Source organism: Chelonia mydas, chromosome 27, assembly GCF_015237465.2.
Source record: "Chelonia mydas isolate rCheMyd1 chromosome 27, rCheMyd1.pri.v2, whole genome shotgun sequence".
Lineage (NCBI taxonomy): Eukaryota > Metazoa > Chordata > Testudines > Cheloniidae > Chelonia > Chelonia mydas.
Window position 1 is genome coordinate 2,954,837 of NC_057860.1, and position 17,742 is coordinate 2,972,578.

Genomic DNA, 17,742 nt, shown 5'->3' on the forward strand with positions numbered 1-17,742 from the left:
TTGATATTGAGATGGCCCCGGGCCCCCTGATCCCATCCCATACACCCCTGTTTAGATGCAAATGACTGCGAGTGGCATTGCTGAGAAAAGCCGCAGGGTTATCTTGGTGCTGTTGGCCTTTTCGCAGCTGGTGTCGTGGGCTCTGTGCTTCCCCCCACTCAGCCAAAAGCACCAGGACGCCACGGTGCCCTGACTCCAGCTCCCTTCCACTGCATCTGGCCCCATGGTTCCCTTTCTGCGGCCAGGAGCCTGGCTTTGCTAGCACGGGGTCTGGGGCTGCCTGGGGTAAGTGGGACCCTTGGTCACTGGGTGCACAGAGGGGACAGGGAGCAAATCCAGCCCCTGGCAAGGGGTGGCTGGGAGAAGAGCAGCCAGGGTTTCCACATTGGGCAGCAGAGGTGCTGGGGACCATGCTGGGGTGCTGAGCTTTTGCGAAAGGCTGACCCACGGTGTGTCAAAGGCCGGGGCCCACAGACAATGGGTGAGGTTGCTCTCCAGCTACAGTCTCAGCTGGTTCAAATAATCCTTTGGCCTTCCCTGGCACAGGCATCAGCCTCCCTTAGCAACATTACTGATGCCTTCCAGCCTCTCTGTGAGGTCAGGAAGCATTAACTGTCCCCATTTCACAGATGGGGAAACTGAGGCACCGAAGGGGCAATGACTTATTCAAAGGCTAAGCAACAACTCAGTGGCAGATCTGGGAATGGGTTGCAGGAGCTCTGCCTCCTTAGTCCTCTGTTTCAATGCCTTGATCCGTTGTCTTCTCAGAAGCGACCAGATGAGGGGTTCTAGTCTTCGTGGGTACGGGGGTGCCTCAGATCCCTGCTATTAACAGAGGCCTGAAGAGGACCCAGTTTAGCCCAGATGGAGTCTTGGAACAGGGAGCGGAGACTAAATAAGCAGCTTCCACGAAGGGGTCAGGCAGACCTTGCGGGCTGTGGCCAGGGGCTCTGGCGGGCAGTACCAGGCAGCACCTGTGTGTGGCTGGGGCAGACCCTGCCCTGGAGGCCAGGGCTGGGAGTCCAAACCAGAGGGACTGAGGCATATAGTGTTAGGATCTGCACCTCTGGGCAAAATAAGGCAGCAGCTGTAGGACCCCCATGGCTCTGGCCAGGCTGCAGCTTCCCCTTGCGGTCACTCCAGCCCACGGGCCCGGTCTGCAGGCCCAGGGGGGTGAGGAGGGGGTGTAGGCGTTCCTCCTCCTCCCCCAAAGCCGCTTTCACAGAGGGTGGTGCACTCCCCAGGGCACGGTCAGGGCACTGCTGCCCAAGCCTTCGGCCAAGCCCAGCTGAGCCTCCCGCTGTCCTGTTGTGCCTGGGGATAGAGGGCTGGGCTGACACGGGCGCCGTGGGCCTGTGTGGGAAGAGCTGGACCGTGTTCACTGGCTCCCTTGGCAAGGCAGAGGACACCCTGCCCCCGAGACTCACACATGGGCGGGGGGGGGTGGGATTTCTGATCCTAGCTGCAATCTGTCACCAAGGCAAACTCTCCCTCGCAGCAGGGACTTGTCTGGTGAGAGCCACTGTCATGAGCAGACCTTCCCTCTACCCAGCCCAGCCAGACCATGCAGGGGCTGGGTGACCATGGGCATGTCCCATCCCGTCTCTGTGCCTCTGTCTCCCCTCCCACCCCTTTGAGCTCCTTGGGCAGGGCCTCTCTCTCACCGTGTCTGTCCCGCACCCGGCACGACAGGCCCTGATCTCAGCTTGCGCCTCTGCATGGTCCTGGAAGGCAGCTAAATGGAAGAACCCCCCGCCCCAGCCTCAGCGGCCACGTGGTTCCCTTACCTTTGTCCAGGACTGGCCCGAAGATGGCCAGGCTGTCGTCAATGGTGGTGCAGTTCCAGCGCCGGCCTCGGAACTGGTGCTGACACTCCTGGATCCCCAGCTTCACCCCCTCGGCCACGCTGGGCATGATTTCAATATAGTTCCGGCAGAAGCGGAGCTGCTTGGGGACCAGCCCGGGGATGGAGCCACACAGGATGGGCTGGGACCCCAGCGAGGTGTACTGCTGGCCTAACGCGAGGGACCTAGGAGGGGAAACAGAGAACATGTACCGGCACTTGTGAATTTGTGCCACCACAGGGAGAAAGCCAGCTGGAATCCCCCTCCCCGGCCCAGACAGAGCTTCCCCAGGGCCTCACCAAACTTTCATTAAACTCACTACGTTTTTGAGAGGTAGCAAATATCCAGCCAGGGTTAACTAGGCAAACAGGACTGGTGTCCTGGGTAATAGCCCTGCTCTGAGAAGTGCTGGGAGCCCCCAAGGCTGACCTGGGCCAGGTGCAATGAATTGCCAGGACGGCAGAGAAAGGTGAAGTCACTCGCACGCTGTCACAAGTGTTAGCAGAAGCAGCCTGGCTCCGTGGCCAGGGTGCTGGCTGAGCACTCTCCTCCCCAGCTCTGCTATTGCTTCACCATGTACCTGGGCTGAGGCCGACCCCCCTCCCCTGCCTTGCCCAGTTTGACAGTGAGCTTTGCCACAGACCGTGTCTTACGAGGCGCCCAGTGCAAGTGGGTTGTGAGCCTGGCTGGCGGGGTTGAGGTGCTGCTGGGATGCAAACAATACAAATCCATGCCAGAGCTGGGATAGGCCCAGGAGCCCTCACTCCATGTGCTAACAACCTGGCCCCATTGATTTGATTCAGTCAGCAACCCAGCGAGCTGGGATTTCCCAATGGGATCTGTCTGTTTGCACCAACAGAGCTGGACCTCCCGGAGAACTCCCAGTGGAGCAGCCCCCACCCGAGATCGGTTCTACGTGTTGGGAAGGGGGGCTCCGGGCCTGGCGGAGCAGCATTGCCCTTGTTCCCTTTTGGGTTGGGCGTTGGGTAGAGAGGAACGCTTTTGGGAAAGGTGCAGAGTGAAGCAGGCGCCTCCGTCTGGAATCATTTTATGGGTGGGAATAGGGAGGGAGGGCAGCTGTCATCCCAATGCGCACATAGCAGTCACTTCACCCACTACTGCAAAGCATCCACCTCTGGCAGGAGGGCAGCAGCTGGCCCTACTAAGGATCAAATGTGTGACCATCAGTGGATGCTGGATGGATTAAACGGGAATTGAAGGGCTGCAGGTCTCAGGAAGAGATTAGAGATGAGAACAACTGGGGCCAGTGGGTTGAATTTTTGTGACGCAGATGGATGAGACAGGGTCTTTCCAAGTATGCTGCTAGCTGGGCATGGGCCATGGAAAAGGACCCTGGCTGCCACTGCTGGAACCTGCGTCCACACCCAGACACTGGGGAAGACCAGTATTCTCCTGCTGGTCAGAGCCAGACATGGAGCGGGCAGCAGCACTATAGTCTCCCCAGAATGCCCAAACCCTGCCCCGGAGCTGCCTTCCTGCTGCAGGCCTGGCCTCACTGGGGCGGGATGTTGCAGGGCGTGGCAGAGCCATGAGGGTCTGTGTTCAGGGCCCAGGCAGCGCTCACAGCACGAGGCTGTTGCTGCAGCAGGGAGCATCTTTTGGCACCACCAGGGCCGAGCCTTGAACAGAGGCACCACAGACTAGGGCTGACACTCGGGCAGGGCAGAGCCCCAAAGTCCACAGCTGATTCTGCAGCCTTGGGCAGAGTGTGAGGCCAGAAGCACCGGGTGGACATGTCGAACACCCCATTCTTACATACGCAGTGCCCAGATAGTGCACGCCACCCTGTAAGCCCCAGCCACCCCCGTCCTGTGCATTAACTGCATCACTGGGTGCCACGAGCAGATGTGGCTGAGCCGTGCAGCACGAGTGCTGGACTACGGGGGGGGGGGGGGGGCAAGGAGCCACTTTAATGCTCCGTATTCACTCAGCAGTCAGAGGGCCTCTTTCTACTGCTTCTCATGTTCTAAGCCCTCCCCTGCCAATGAGAGACCAAAGAGCTGTTGCAGATGGAGCTGCTGGGCCTATTGCATGCCACCCCCATGCACACCAGCCACCCCAAGCATTTTACAAGCCCTGAGTCTAACAGCTGGGTGCAACTCTTGGCTCCGGGTCAGGCTGACCAGCTGGCTGGTGCCCCTGTTTCTCCCCACTGTGGTTGAGAAGCCCCAGGTATTGCTGGCTGCTCTCTCCGCCAATTCCACCCCACAGCACAGTGTTTCTAGCTTGGAAATCATCCATAATCCCTGGTCCCGGTAACAGTGCTGGGCACAAAGGGCTGCTCCAGGCATCCCCGAGCCCCTTGTTGTCAGGCACACCGTGTGGCTGGGTCAGAAAGTGTCGCTGTGGGAGGGATGAGCTGACCTGCTGGTGCAGGATGAGCAAGATGCCAACCTATTGCATGCACACAATGTCCCTGCAACCACTTCCTTGGGTGACCCCCAGACCCGGTCACCACTGACCCTATGGAAGATGTTGCAAAGTCGATACATTAGAGGGTGCAATAACATAGTACTTGTTATGAACGCTGCATAGAGTCCAGTGTGCAACTCATAACACACAGCTCCTAACATAAGGCAGAAGAGAAAGCGTGTGGACTGATTTACGGTGTTGCCAGCTTTAGTGTATCTCACAAGATCTGGTGTTGTTACGAAAAGCTCAGCTTTCATTAAAAGAGCCGTACGTATCTGTGGGATATGTTGCAGCAGTCAGAGTTGGAACTTGATCAAGATGTTGATATCCACTGCAGCAGTGCAAGCAAAGGAACAGCTACGGAATTGGAAAGCAGTAGAAAGAAAGGAAGCTATTCACCGCACACAAAATAAAGGCAAGCACAGTGAAGTGGTCTGCAAGGAAGAGCAAACAAAGCCTGTATTATGGGGACAACCAAAACAGGAAAAAGGCAAATGTCCAGTTCATGATGCCACTAGTGCTTATTGCAAGAAGATAAATCGTTTTGTAAAGAGCAGTGGAAACAGCCCTATAACGTACACTGGATGGGGAGTGACAATGGCACAGGAGATTGTCTGAGGCACCACTCACTGTGCTGCGGCTGTGAAGACCAAAGGGAAAAAGTGGTTTGCACAACTAAATCCTCTAGCATTACCCAGGCCCCCGGCTAAGACAGGGGCTCTGCCTGCACCATACTGAGCTGCACTGATCACGGCAAAATTGTACAAGATAAATTCCCCAAACTGCTGAAGCAACTCCCAGCTAAAATTCAACAGTGGCCACTTAGTGCCCGGCGTGGGACGGGGCACGCTGACATGTCCGTGTAAGGGCAAGCACCACAAACTAGACTTTGAAATAATTGAAACACCTCGTGCCTCCACTCTCAGCGGAACTGAGAGAAAGGTAGGCTTTTGCAGGTGGCAGGTGATGCAGTGCTATACAATGCAATAGACAGCCCCAGTCATAGGCCTCAAAGGCACAAATACTCAAAATGGCCTATCTGGACATCAACCTGGAGGTGACATCACCACCACAAGCACCATACAGAGTAGCAGTTCCTCGGAAAGACAAATCACCTCCCCACTCCTGCTCACCACCCCCTGTATATCCATCCAAGAATGGCATTAGCCGTGTTTCCCCCAGCCTTGCACTGGGAGCTCATGTTCAATTATTTGTCTGCCGTGAACCCTCTGTCCTTCTCAGAGTCCCTGGGTTCTGGGATACAGGCCTACCAATCTATAGGGCTGACCTCCATTCCTTTTGCTGGATTATAACTTTGCATTTGGCTGTATTAAAATGCATTTTGTTTAAATGAGCCCAGCTAACCAAGCAACTGAGATAGGTCTATGTGACTGCCCTGTTCTCACCATTATTTACCACTCGCTCAGCCAATCTTTGCATTATTCACAATATTTATCAGCCGTGATTTCTTTATATTTACTTCCAGGTCACTGGTAAAAATGTTGACTAGTGTTAGGCCCATTTGATGATGATTCCCCATGGACAGCTACATTGTGAGTGCTGTCAATTAGCCAGTTCCTAATCCACTTAAAATGTGCTTTACTGATATTGTGTAGTGCTAGTTCTTAATCAAACCCTGATGCCTTACAAAAGTCTAATTATATTACATCTCCTCAGTTACCTTTAGCAACCAAACCTGGAATCTTATCAGAGAATGAAATCAGGTTTGTTTGACAAGACCAATTTTCCATAAACCCATGCAGTTGTGTGGCAATAACTATGAAATGAGTTCACTTTGTCGCAACCCTCGCGCCCTGTTAAAGGCAATGCCAAAGAAGGGGCTGACTATGGAGCTAATTGTCGGAACTTCTCTGACGAGCTGATCCTAATGGTCCCTTCTGGCCTTGGACTCTAGCAGCACAGAAATCTCCCGAGCCAAAGAGCAACGTGAGGGACTCAAAATAAAACCACACAAAGCAGACACATGAGCAAGTGACTTAAAAGACTATTAAATGAAACTTCATTCATGAACCTAAAAGACTACGAAATGAAATTATTCCGTTTCCGTTATAGGAAGGGAGTTGTTACAAGAGTTCTAGCAGAGACATGTCTGCACACATGTAAATGGGTTACACAAAGTGTAGCATGCTCCGGGTTATAAGAATACATACGGCATTGTCTAAGTCAGTAGATTCATTCAGGTTCTAGTATATATGGCAAATGGCTTCTGGTGGGCAGCTCTTCTTGTGCCTTGGCTTCCAGCCCAGCATCTGGGCCTGTTTCCTGTATGTTCTGCTCTACTGTGGAAGAAGCAGAGGCTTGCCATGAGCTGAAAGCAGAGCCATAGGATTTTAGGGCTGGGGCCTTTTCCAGTGTAAGGATTGGTATTCAGTGGGCCTGAGTGTTAGTCCCAGTTTTGCCACTGATCTGCTGTGTTGTCTAGAGCACACACATTCCCTCGCTGTGCCTGCTTTCATCTCGCCTGTCTGTTAGACCGCGAGCTCTTTGGGGCAGGCGCTGTGCGTTTTGTCCAGTCCCTGATGCAACAGGGCCTGACTCTGCTGGAGCCTCTTGGTGAAAGACAAGGTTTCTAAATGTAAGAGCAATGCGGAAGCACATGTGTGAGGAGCATGAATGTCAGACCTATGAGTTCAGGCCCTGCTCTTTCCAGGTCAGGATGGAAACGGCGTCAAGCTGAGAGGACTAAAGCGGCTCCAGAGAAGGGGACATTCAGAGGGAGCAGGGGACTGTCAGTGAGGGTCTCTGGCAGAGCCAGAATTATTTTTTCTCTTTCAGAATTACACATTTTATAACATTAGGACCAGCTTTACAGACGGGCACAAGCAGAAACGAATGTGCCCAGTTTACAGACGTACTGCTCTTGATTTGCTGATGTGTGACAGGTGTGTGCATATGCAACTCCAGGTTTATGTGCATCAAGAGTTGCACACCCGTACAAGGGCACACACAGTTGTTTAACTCTGGCCCATGCTCTTTTAGTGGAAGAAATGTGAAGTACTGGCTGCTTCCTCCATCAGCGCACCTCACTCCTGCACTGCAGCACCTCAATATTTCTGTCCTGGGACTCGTCAAAGCAGAGGCCCTCCACTGTCCTCAAGCCCATTGCATGGGAAATCTAGGGCTAGATCCACACAGAGACATCGCCAGGCTAGAGCCATTCTCATGCTCACTGACTCTGGCCCAGTGTTTCTTTCATTGTTTACCTTCCCACCTTTGGGAAGCTAGCCTTCATCTAGCGCCACCTGCACGGGTGTGTGTGTGTCTCGCAAGCTCTCCTGTTGAAGTTGTTCCACTGTGTATAAGTGTTCATTGATCTTGGATTCCCCACCCCTCCAAGTCACAGAGTCCTTCTCAGTCTCTCTCTCAGGGCCCAAGGGTAGTTAACATAGCCCACGGCGGGGGCACTCATCTGGGCTGGCATCTGGGTCTGGTGCCTGCCGGGGGCACTTCCAAACACCAGCTCACCTGCCTTGGCTTCAGAGCTTATCCCGAAGCCAGCCATTCCAGCGTCCTTGCCGGAGGCTGACAGCTGCACTCTCACCTGGGCCTTACTCAGCACTCCCATGTGTGGTTGGCCGTCACAGCCTCAAAATGGCTCAGCCAAGCTGGCTGGGGGAATCACTTTCACCTTTGAGTGCCTGTGCGTGAAAATATGGGCATGCAAGGTGTGGGTGAGAGATGAGGGCTTTGGTTGCATGGAGGTGGGCACGGAAAGTGTGTGTATGGAGGAGAGACAGAGAGTTCACGGGCATGTAAGGGATGGTAACACAGACCAGAGAAAATCTTCTTAATCCACTTTGGAAGAGCTGACACTCTCCGGCGAGCCCGTGACTCCCTTTGGTCCGATCCTAGCGAGCTAGTCGCACAGGATCAGGAAGTCAGTCCCAATACTGTTTTGGGGTGATGAGGCAGGATGACGGTGGGCTGGGTGCCCTGCACCCGACAGGGTATCCAGCTGGGGCCAAGTTTCCAAAACCTCACAGGAAATCATCACACCCAGACTCTCCCACTGCCATCACAGGCAGAAAGACTTCAAGGCAGGAACCATTCTCCGCCTGGGGCAGAGGTGTTGGGGGTCCCACCTACACCTGTTTTGGTGTCCCCATCAGTGCCCTTGCCAGGGAGTTGCAGGGCTACAGCACAAATCCACAGGCACCATCTGGCCTGCTCCTTGACCAGAGTGGGGAAGAACAGTCATTGCATTAGCCTAAGAGCACTGGTTTCACGGGCTAGAGTGCTTCCCAAGATGCAGGCTAAGGCCATGTCTATACGGCCAGCCCGGTGAAGCTACAGCACACCAGCCTGCAGTGCAGTTATGTCCTGTGTGGACACTGCTACAGCCAGGGAATGTCCTGCAGTGCACCATGGGATGGCACGCCCAGTGTTGACATGGGATGGCAGTGCACTGCAAGCTGGGGTACTGGTGATTCTGGCTTGCCATGTAGACAAGCCCTTAGACTGGGTAGGCCCAGCGTGAGGAGAAGCCTGGTTTGTGAAGTCAGGAACTGGAAGGAAAGTCAGACCCTGACCATGAGATGGGAGTATGATAACGCTCTGAACACTGAGCCTCTTCATACACAACCGGGGGGGGGCAGACAGTCTTTGGTGGGTCTGGTTTCATTATTTTAGTTCATGTGTGATGCCCTGTTTGGGAAGATAAACACCACATGAGGAGAGATGGTTCCTTCTGAGGCAGGCTTGGCCTTCCCTGGGTGTCAGTGTACTGCACAAGGCTGGTGGAGGAGAACTGCTGGCCCTCGGCTGTCCAGCTGGCACTTGACTAGAGCCAAAGTGTCTTCCAACAAACCCTTGATTTAAAAACCTTTTCAACGAAAGGTTTGGAAGTTTTTTTACTTTTCCATTTTTTGGATGGAAGAAACGAAAACTGGATTTTCTGCCATGAAACTGGAAAATGTCCATAAAACATTTTGAAAAGAAATGGAAGATTTTTGTTTCTTTCCAGAAGACTTGCTGATTGCTCTGACAGTTTTCCGAACAGCTCTAGACCTGGCTCCAGAACGAAGTGAGGGAACCGGCTGTGTGAGAGCGAGGGCCGGGGGCGTGCCATGGCAGCGTCTGCAGGAGGGGGTAGAAGAGAGACTGTGTAACCCCAGACTGTTCAGCTCCGAGCAGATTAATCTCCCTCCCCCGTTCTGCTCTGCCGGGAATCGGGGTGGTCTCTAGGCCAGCCAGTGCAGGAGGCTGTGGATGCCGTCTCTGCACAATAGCAGCGCCTTGTCCCTTGGGGCTGTCTTGCATTCCTCACATGGTTGCTTTTCCTTTCCTCCTCTGAAGAAGCTCCTCATCTAAAGCGCAAATACAGCTATGTCACATGCCCCTTTAACCCTGCTGTGCGGTTTCCCTCACTACCTCCTTAGAAAGCGTTTATAGTCTCAGCCCAGGAGCCCCCAGGCTCAGCTCCAATAGGGCTCAGCCCAGCGTCCAATCCAGCCAGGGACATGTGCATCAGGTAGAGCCTGGAGACTGCAGCTGAGTATGGTAGGGTCAGACTTCACCTCCTCCCGTTTAGTCAAGGAGGGCACACAGGCTAATTGCCATGCTGGAAGGGACAGGCCTATGGGCCGTCTAGTCCAGTGTCCTGCATCTGACAGAGTTCATGCTGAGTGCTTCAGAGGAGGAGACTTATGTAGTCCTACCCACCAGCTCGCAATCAACTCATGCCCAGAAGCATGAGGATTGATTTGCCAACAGCACTGGCCTAAGGTGCAGGAGGCCAATGTCAATTCCTGGCTCTGCCACTACCCTGCTGGGTGATCTTGGGCAAGTTGCTAGGCTGCTCTTTGCCTCAGTTTCCCCATCTGTAAAATGGGGATAATGACACTGATCTCCTTTGTACTCTGCTGATGAAAAGTGCCAGGCATTTTTATTATTCGGTGCATAACGGCAGCCATGCTTTCCAATTGTGGGTGTACAGTCGAATTTGAAAATCTGAACCTCAGCACCACAGTCTGTCAGTGCAGGGCAGACTCTGTCTCTGCCTGAACACTTTGGGGGCCTTGTTGATGCCTCAATAATTAATATTGGGGCATCAGTGCAGCCATTGCATCGATGGCTAGTACAGTCCACATCGATGGAGTGGTACAGTCTATAGAGGGCCAGAGTTCTACACTCTCACCTGCCACCAACCATCTCTGTAATCTGGCTGTGCCTCAGTTTCCCTAACAGGAATGTTAATGTGGACTACCCAGAGGGGTGAGAAGGGCTGTGAGGATTAATTAGTAAATATTCAGGAAGCATGTTGATGGTGAAATACATGCTGAAGTAATATTATATACACATCGCTCTTGTCCTACAGTATCACTGGCTAGTGGCCTCACAAACAACTGCCAGGTGTCACATGACACTCACACATTTTGCATTTTTGGCATGCATTCCCCCATAACAGGTAAATTGCCACAACCAACCAACCCTGTTCTATACAATACCTGGTAGTCTAGGGGAAGGGGCACTGAGAAGATCTGAGTGAATAATCGATTTTTCTGTTTGGGGCCTGAATTGAAAAAGAAATTTCCCACTAAAACTTAATTTTTCTTTGTTTTCTCACCCAAAACAAAAAACTAGGGGAAAAATTAGTTTTGGATAAAAAATCAAAACCCCACCCAGATCAAAATGAACAAAACAAAACACAAAACCAGTCTAAAACAACTTTTTGTTTTGTTTTTGATTGTCAAAGTGTTGTTTGAGCTGAAACAATTTTTGTCAGTTTTCCATATAGTTTCATTGTCAGGTGTTTCAGGTGGTTTTTTTTTTTAATAAATATGGCTAAATTTTTAAATGAAATGTTGTTTTAAATGAAAAGTTGAAATGCTTACTTCTGAAATAGTTGGGTTTTTTCAGCTTTAGCTGTTCACCACATTCAACCTGAATTCACAAATAGTGTTGGGATCCCCCAAAAATATTTTTGGCAAATTTAGTAGTACTGAGCCACAAGCCAGAGCCTATGGATTTCAGTCCTGTCATTCCTACTTACTGTTCTTCATGTTGTGTGTGTCCATCACAACTCCTATTAACCCGGGAGGCATAGGGGGAGGTAACGACCACTCACTTCGTTTACAGATAAGATAACTGAGGGGCTGGACAAGGGCACTGGAGGCAGAGCTGGGAACAGAATGCAAGTCTGTCATACGAGAGCGAGCCAAGTCTGGTCTATTTTGCCACACTGCCTTTCCGATGAAAAGGGCTAAATTACGTGCTTGTCTGACCCATGTTAGCACAATGTGGCACTTTGTTCCTCTCTTCTGGCTAGACCACATACAGAGGTTTGTGATTATGAATTTGTAATGGCCTCCATGTTAACATGCGTGGTCTTTCAGCTCAAATAGTAGAAGTTCATGGTTTTAAGATTCAGAGATCCTGGGTATGAAACCCACAGATGACTCAAACATGGGCATTGTTACACTTGGCTATACCATCTCTAATCACTAGACCATACTCTGCTGCCAGGACCAGGAACAGAACCCGGGAATGCTGACAGCCAACGTTCTAGGGCTACTTCACAAATAGATGTGTAACCCAGTGACAAAATGTGTTTAGTTTCTACCCTTTAAAAAAAAATCTAAACAAATCTAGCTAAATTTTGAAACAAAATATAGTTTTGGAAATGCTGAAATGATACATTTAGATTTTTTTCAAAATATTTTTTTTCCATTTTTTATTCGGCTGAAACTATTCACCAAATTCAGCCTGAATTTGTGAGTAGTTTTGGTCATCCCAAAGCTGCATTTTTTGGTGAATAAACTATTTGACCAAAACATTTCCCCCTCCAGCGAGAGGATGTCCCCCCAGGCTCAGGGTTGAGTCGTGCAAGCAGGACAGTGGGTGTGCACGTCCATGGGACACTCGCCCTGCTGCCACGAGGTAGATAAACAGAGGGCTTCCCGCACGAGGGCTACATTAGCATGAGAGCCACAGAACATTTTTAAAGTCAGTTTGTTATATGCAAATTAGCTAAACAATTTGCATGAAATGGCACATGGAGGTGCAAAAAATTGTCAGCCACGTGCAAAGCGCCTCCTCTCTGCAGGTGCTCAGGTCGACTCCCAGTGAAGTCAGTGGTCAGGCTCCTACTGAAATCTTCATTTCCCTCCTTGTGTCAGGCTAGAGGAGCCTCCTACAAGCTTTGCGGGGCAGGAATTCACCCAGGAATTACTCCAATACCCCAATCAGCAAAGGACCAGTCCTACTGCTCCTCCAACATCAGTCATAGAATTGTCGAATTGTAGAATACAAGGGTTGGAAGGGACCTCAGGAGGTCATCTAGTCCAACCCCCTGCTCAAAGCAGGACCAATCCCCATTTTTTGCCCCAGATCCCTAAATGGCCCCCTCAAGGATTGAACTCACAACCCTGGGTTTACAGGCCAATGCTCAAACCACTGAGCTATCCCTCCCCCCCAAGTGACAGCTCAGGACTCACACATCCTGGGCTCATCCCTTGGCCTGAATGCAGGCTCTGGGCCTACTGTGTCCCAGCAGGGCAACAGCAGCCTCCGCTCTCTGGCAGCCTTCTCCGGAATGGCGTGCCCTTCCCCCAAAGGCAGCGGGAAATAGGGATGCCATTTCCTGCCAAGCAGGGCTCTGGGGGATGGAGAAGCCAGCTCCTTCTCTCTGCCCATCCCCTAGCCAAGGGAGTAGGGGCTGCACACCCTGCTTGCTCCTCAAACGTAGCTCACATGTCGAGGGATAGCTGTCACCATACAGAGCTATGGGCAGGGACTCTCCTCATGGGAGGGTGACACAAGGCAGGATGGGAGGGAGGCAGTTAAATTGCATTAGGAAAATATTAAGGGTACAGATTAGGATGAGCGCCAAGCCCAAGTTCAGAAGGTGATGTGGAAGGTGATGTAAATTACATGCCAGGGACTGGGTGGAAGGGAATCTAATTTGTGTAAGGACATGGCCGGAGCATGCGGGAACATGCTCTAACAGCCCCTTGGCAGTGGCAGGATCACAGATGAATAGGGTTAATATCCTGATCAACCTAATGCCAGGAAGCCAGCAACAAACGGGAAAGGATTCAATGTGAGCAGATGGCTGACGGGATGGAGTGGAGCGGATATTCGGAGAACTGACTAGGTGGCATCTAAGGACACTTCAAGAAAGCTGTGAGACTTGTGTACAAGAAGTTGAAGAAGGCAAACAGCGGATAGGAGTTTAGTGTGTGCCAAGGGGGGAGAGCTGGTACCAATGGAATGAAATTGAACAAAGGAAAATTTAGGGCAGAAGATTTCCTGGCAATGAGCGCTGTGAGGCCACCGGAGTCTCTATCCTGGAGTCTCCCTTGCGTGGGACGTTTAAAGCACACAAGGATATCAGTGACCCAGGCTGTATTTTCCAGCTGTGCGTTCAATGGTTCTATGAAGCTGCCAAGGTAAACAGTGGAATTAAAAAGCTCCTGATCATGGAAGCAAAATTAATGGCCACTGATAAGAATTTGAGCCGCAATTTCTATTTTAGCTTGCTACCCTCCCCCATATAAAATGGGGATAAATCTACTGATGCACTGAAATGTTGAGCTTCCTTAAGTTACGTTTCTAAAGTGCTTTGAGATCCTGTGGACAGAAGTACAGTGTAATAATTGTATTTATGGATACAAAGTATTAATAGCAACAGAGTGGATGCTGTTTTGAGCTGGGAAGAGGTTCTCAGACTGAAAGAGAAAACACATACAGAGACTGAGCAGAATAAGAATGTTTTGTTTCAGATTGATTAAAACATTTTGGTTGACCTGAAATTAAATATTTTCCAGTTTTTCATTTTGCTGAGAAAACAAAAAAAAATTGTTATTTTCCAGTATGGCCAACAAACTTTGAGATCAAATATTCACAGAGCTATGGTCAAGATACCAATCTGCTTTTCTCAGGAGTTCCCAAACTGCATTCCTCATCGGCATTGTCTCTGGACATATAGACACAGGGTAAACGAGACACTGATTGCGGTTTTTTTTCTGGCCTCAAGCACTGCTGCCCAATAGAAAAACCTCAGCATTAGTGCATTCATATAGATTATCGGCTTATTAACCCTTTAGTCACCGGTTCAATACTACGACGCGTTTAACAAAATCTGAAATTTAAGAGCAGTAATGTCCATTAAACAAGTGTGTGTTGCTGTCCATTTAGAGCTGCTGGACAAGACCACATGACAGATTTATGAGCTTAGATTCACAGGCTCCAATATCAGAAGGGACAATTGTGATCATCTAGAGAGAGAACTGCCCTGAAATAATACCTAGAGTAGATCTTTAGAATCATAGAATATCAGGGTTGGAAGGGATCTCAGGAAGTCATCTAGTCCAACCCCCTGCTCAAAGCAGGACCATTCCTCAATTTTTACCCCAACTCCCTAAATGGCCCCCTCAAGGATTGTACTCAAAACCCTGGGTTTTGCCAGCCAATGCTCAAACCACTGAGCTATCCCTCTCCCCGGAAAAACATCCAGTCTTGATTTTAAAATTGTCACTGATGGAGAATCCACCACGACCCTTGATAAATTGTCCCAATGGTTAATTACTCTCACTGTTAAAAATTTACACCTTATTTCCAGTCTGAATTTGTTTAGCTTCAACTTCCAGCCATTGGATGGTGTTACACCTGTCTCTGCTAGATCGAAGAGCCCATTATTAAATCTATGTTCCCCATGTATGTACTTACAGACTGTAAACAAGTCCCCCCTTAACTTTCTCTTTGTTAAGCTAAATAGATTGAGCTCCCTGCATCGATCACGAGGAGGCAGGTTTTCTAATCCTTTAATCATTCTTGTGGCTCTTCTCTGAACCCTCTCCAATTTATCAACATCTCCCTTGAACTGTGGGCACCAGAACTGGACCCAGGATTCCAGCCGTGGTCGCACCAGTGCCAGATACAGAGATAAAATCACCGCTCTGCTCCTACTTGATTCCCTTGTTCATGTTTCCCAGGATGGCATTAGCCCTTTTGGCCACAGCGTCGCACTGGGAGCTCATGTTCAGCTGATTATCCACCATGACTCCCAAATCTTGTTCAGAGTCGCTGCTTCGCAGGATAGAGTCCCCCACCCTGTACATACAGCCGACAGTCCTTGTTCCTAGATGTGTACATTCACATTTAGCTGTATTAAAACATATATTGCAGTCCAGATCGCTCTGTAGCAGTGATGTGTCCTCTTCATTATTTGCTACTCCCCCATTGGAGCTCCTCAGAGCAAGGACAATCCTCTGAACTGTTTGGGAACCCCCTCACCCCTAGGGGGTACTACTGCAGGTAGGTAAGAAAGCGGGAATAAGTCATAGCAACCCCTTTAATTTGTCTCTGCTGCAGACGAGAGGGAATACTGTAGCCACCTGGGAACTTTGACTGTAAATGTGCACGTCTCAAGGTTGCTAGGTAGTCTGCAGAGCAGGTATGCGTTGGGTTAGTGAAAATGTAATCTTTAGTAACCATTGAGGCATTTGCCGTGTCACAGCATTAGGGGGTTAGTGGCAGTTTCATAGGCCAGGAGGTTAAACTGAGGCCTGGCTGTTGCTAATTGAAAACTTAACGCGGTTATCCATGCCCGTTGAAGAGTTCCTGCCGCTGGCCTTTCAGCCTCTCTGCTGCTTGCTAGAGACCATCTGGGAGCTGTAATCTGGGGGGCAGAGGGCAGGTGAGCACATCAGGCTGCAGCCAGGGCCTTGTTCATAAAAACATGAGTTGCACTTGGAAAATAATTCTGCACCAAGGGCGGTGGAAGCATTTTTGCACGTTCAGTTCCCTGATTTCAGGATCCCGGGGTCTCCGCTCCAGAATACGGCAGTGGGACACCTCGCGGTGGTGCAGGCTGGTCTTCGCCTACCCCAGTCTGAGGCAGGACTTGCTACCTGGTGCTGAAGGCTGCTTCCAAGAGCATCTCTTTGTGCCAGTTTTGCCTGTTGAGCCGAGTGGTTTCCAACGCAGGGCGGGCGCTTGGCAGCCACCTACAGCTGCTGTGTATTGACTACAGCCTCCGGTGCACTCCCACACCCGGGAGGTCCCGAGCCGGGTGGTGTGACTGCTGGCAATGCTGCCAGCTCCTGCGAATAACGGGATTTTGGCCCTTGCTACGAGCAGTGGCACCAGGAGGCAAGAAACTGCAGCCTTCAAGCAATTTTCAGATCTGCCAAGGGGGAAAAACCCCTTCTGATGGGCTGCCTTCCTGACCCCACCTTCTGGGGGAAGAACACCCAGGGAGAGCGGGGGAAAGCAGAGATTCTCTCCCCTCCCCCGCCCCACCTCAGGAGCCAAAAGAAGTTTTTGGGTAGGGGGAGGGGCAGATACCATTTTCACAGGGGGGATGGAGCAGAAGGAGCCCAGCAGCTCAGAGTGGGCCTATTCCTCCTCACTCCTCCCTGTCCACGCAATGGCTCAGGTCCTCCTTGCTCCTACTTCCTCCCCCTCCTCATCCTTCCTGCGACACTAGACCTGGGAAGGAGGAGAACAGGATCCCTGCTGGCGCGGCCCCCTCCCCATCCCATGCCTAGGAGAGAGGGGTGAAAAACCTTCACGGCTGCAGGAGGAGCAGGCATGGTGGGGGACAAGGGGCAGAAGTGGGGCTTGAGTGGGGCACAGAACCGATGTGGGGTTGGGGGGCACAGAACAAATTGATGAAATGGCATTTGGGGCGGAAGCTGGAAGCTCTGCACCATCAGGCAGAATCTCGGTGGGTTCTCTCGTGCCAGCTCCTGCAGCAGGGGCCAGAATGGCCTGGCCTGCCAGGGCTGTGCGAGAGCTGGCGTGCTCATTCTGGTGCCGCCTGGGGGCCAGGGACGATCACAACTCAGAGCAAAAACCACAATCCTTTTTCCAGAAAAGACATGAATGTGGGGGCAGTCTCAGGATTGTTTGGGTCTGATTCGCGCTGCTTGAGCTTGGGGGTGGTGATCCAGAGCTAAGCTCACTGTTGCAGGGCTTGAGCCTTCACTGAGCCGCTGTGTTTCTCCACAGGACCCTGCACATCTCTTGGAAAACCCCTCTACTGCTGACTTGTGGACACAGTCCAGAAGCAGGATGATCTCGTGTGGGGCTGAAGGGAAGCTGGGTCCCGAAGTCCAAGCCTGACCTGCTCAGAGCGAGGCACGGATGCAGTGTTTGGGGCATGGAAGGCCTTTCCTTACACAACAAACTATGACAAGAGATGGGGTTCCTATTGAAGAATTGTGTCTGTGGGGCTCTGGAAAGTGCTTGGTTAGGCCCTGCACCACTCCCCTGCCCAGTAATTATTTCTGGATAACCACTCTTTCCTGGCTACTGCCACTTGATTGTTGGCAGGACAGGAAAGTTGACTTGGGCAGCAGGGTGAGGTGTTTTGTTAACACTTGAGGAAGGTGTGGCTCCTCAGCCAAGACAAGATGTCTTCAGTGAGAGCCCATCCTTGTGGGATGTTTGCTAGCCCATTCAAATGCTTCCACAGCTCACAGGCAAGTAAGGCAGGAGA

General features: G+C 51.2%; 1 protein-coding gene across 1 annotated transcript in view; it reads right to left on the reverse strand.

The window, feature by feature from the left end:
- Positions 1-17,742, reverse strand: part of WNT3 (Wnt family member 3) — a 96,850-nt gene that overhangs the window by 24,030 nt on the left and 55,078 nt on the right. The window contains exon 2 of the mRNA XM_007068644.3: positions 1,788-2,029. Within this exon, the coding sequence (XP_007068706.2) occupies positions 1,788-2,029 (242 nt within the window). The remainder of the gene's footprint in view (positions 1-1,787; positions 2,030-17,742) is intronic.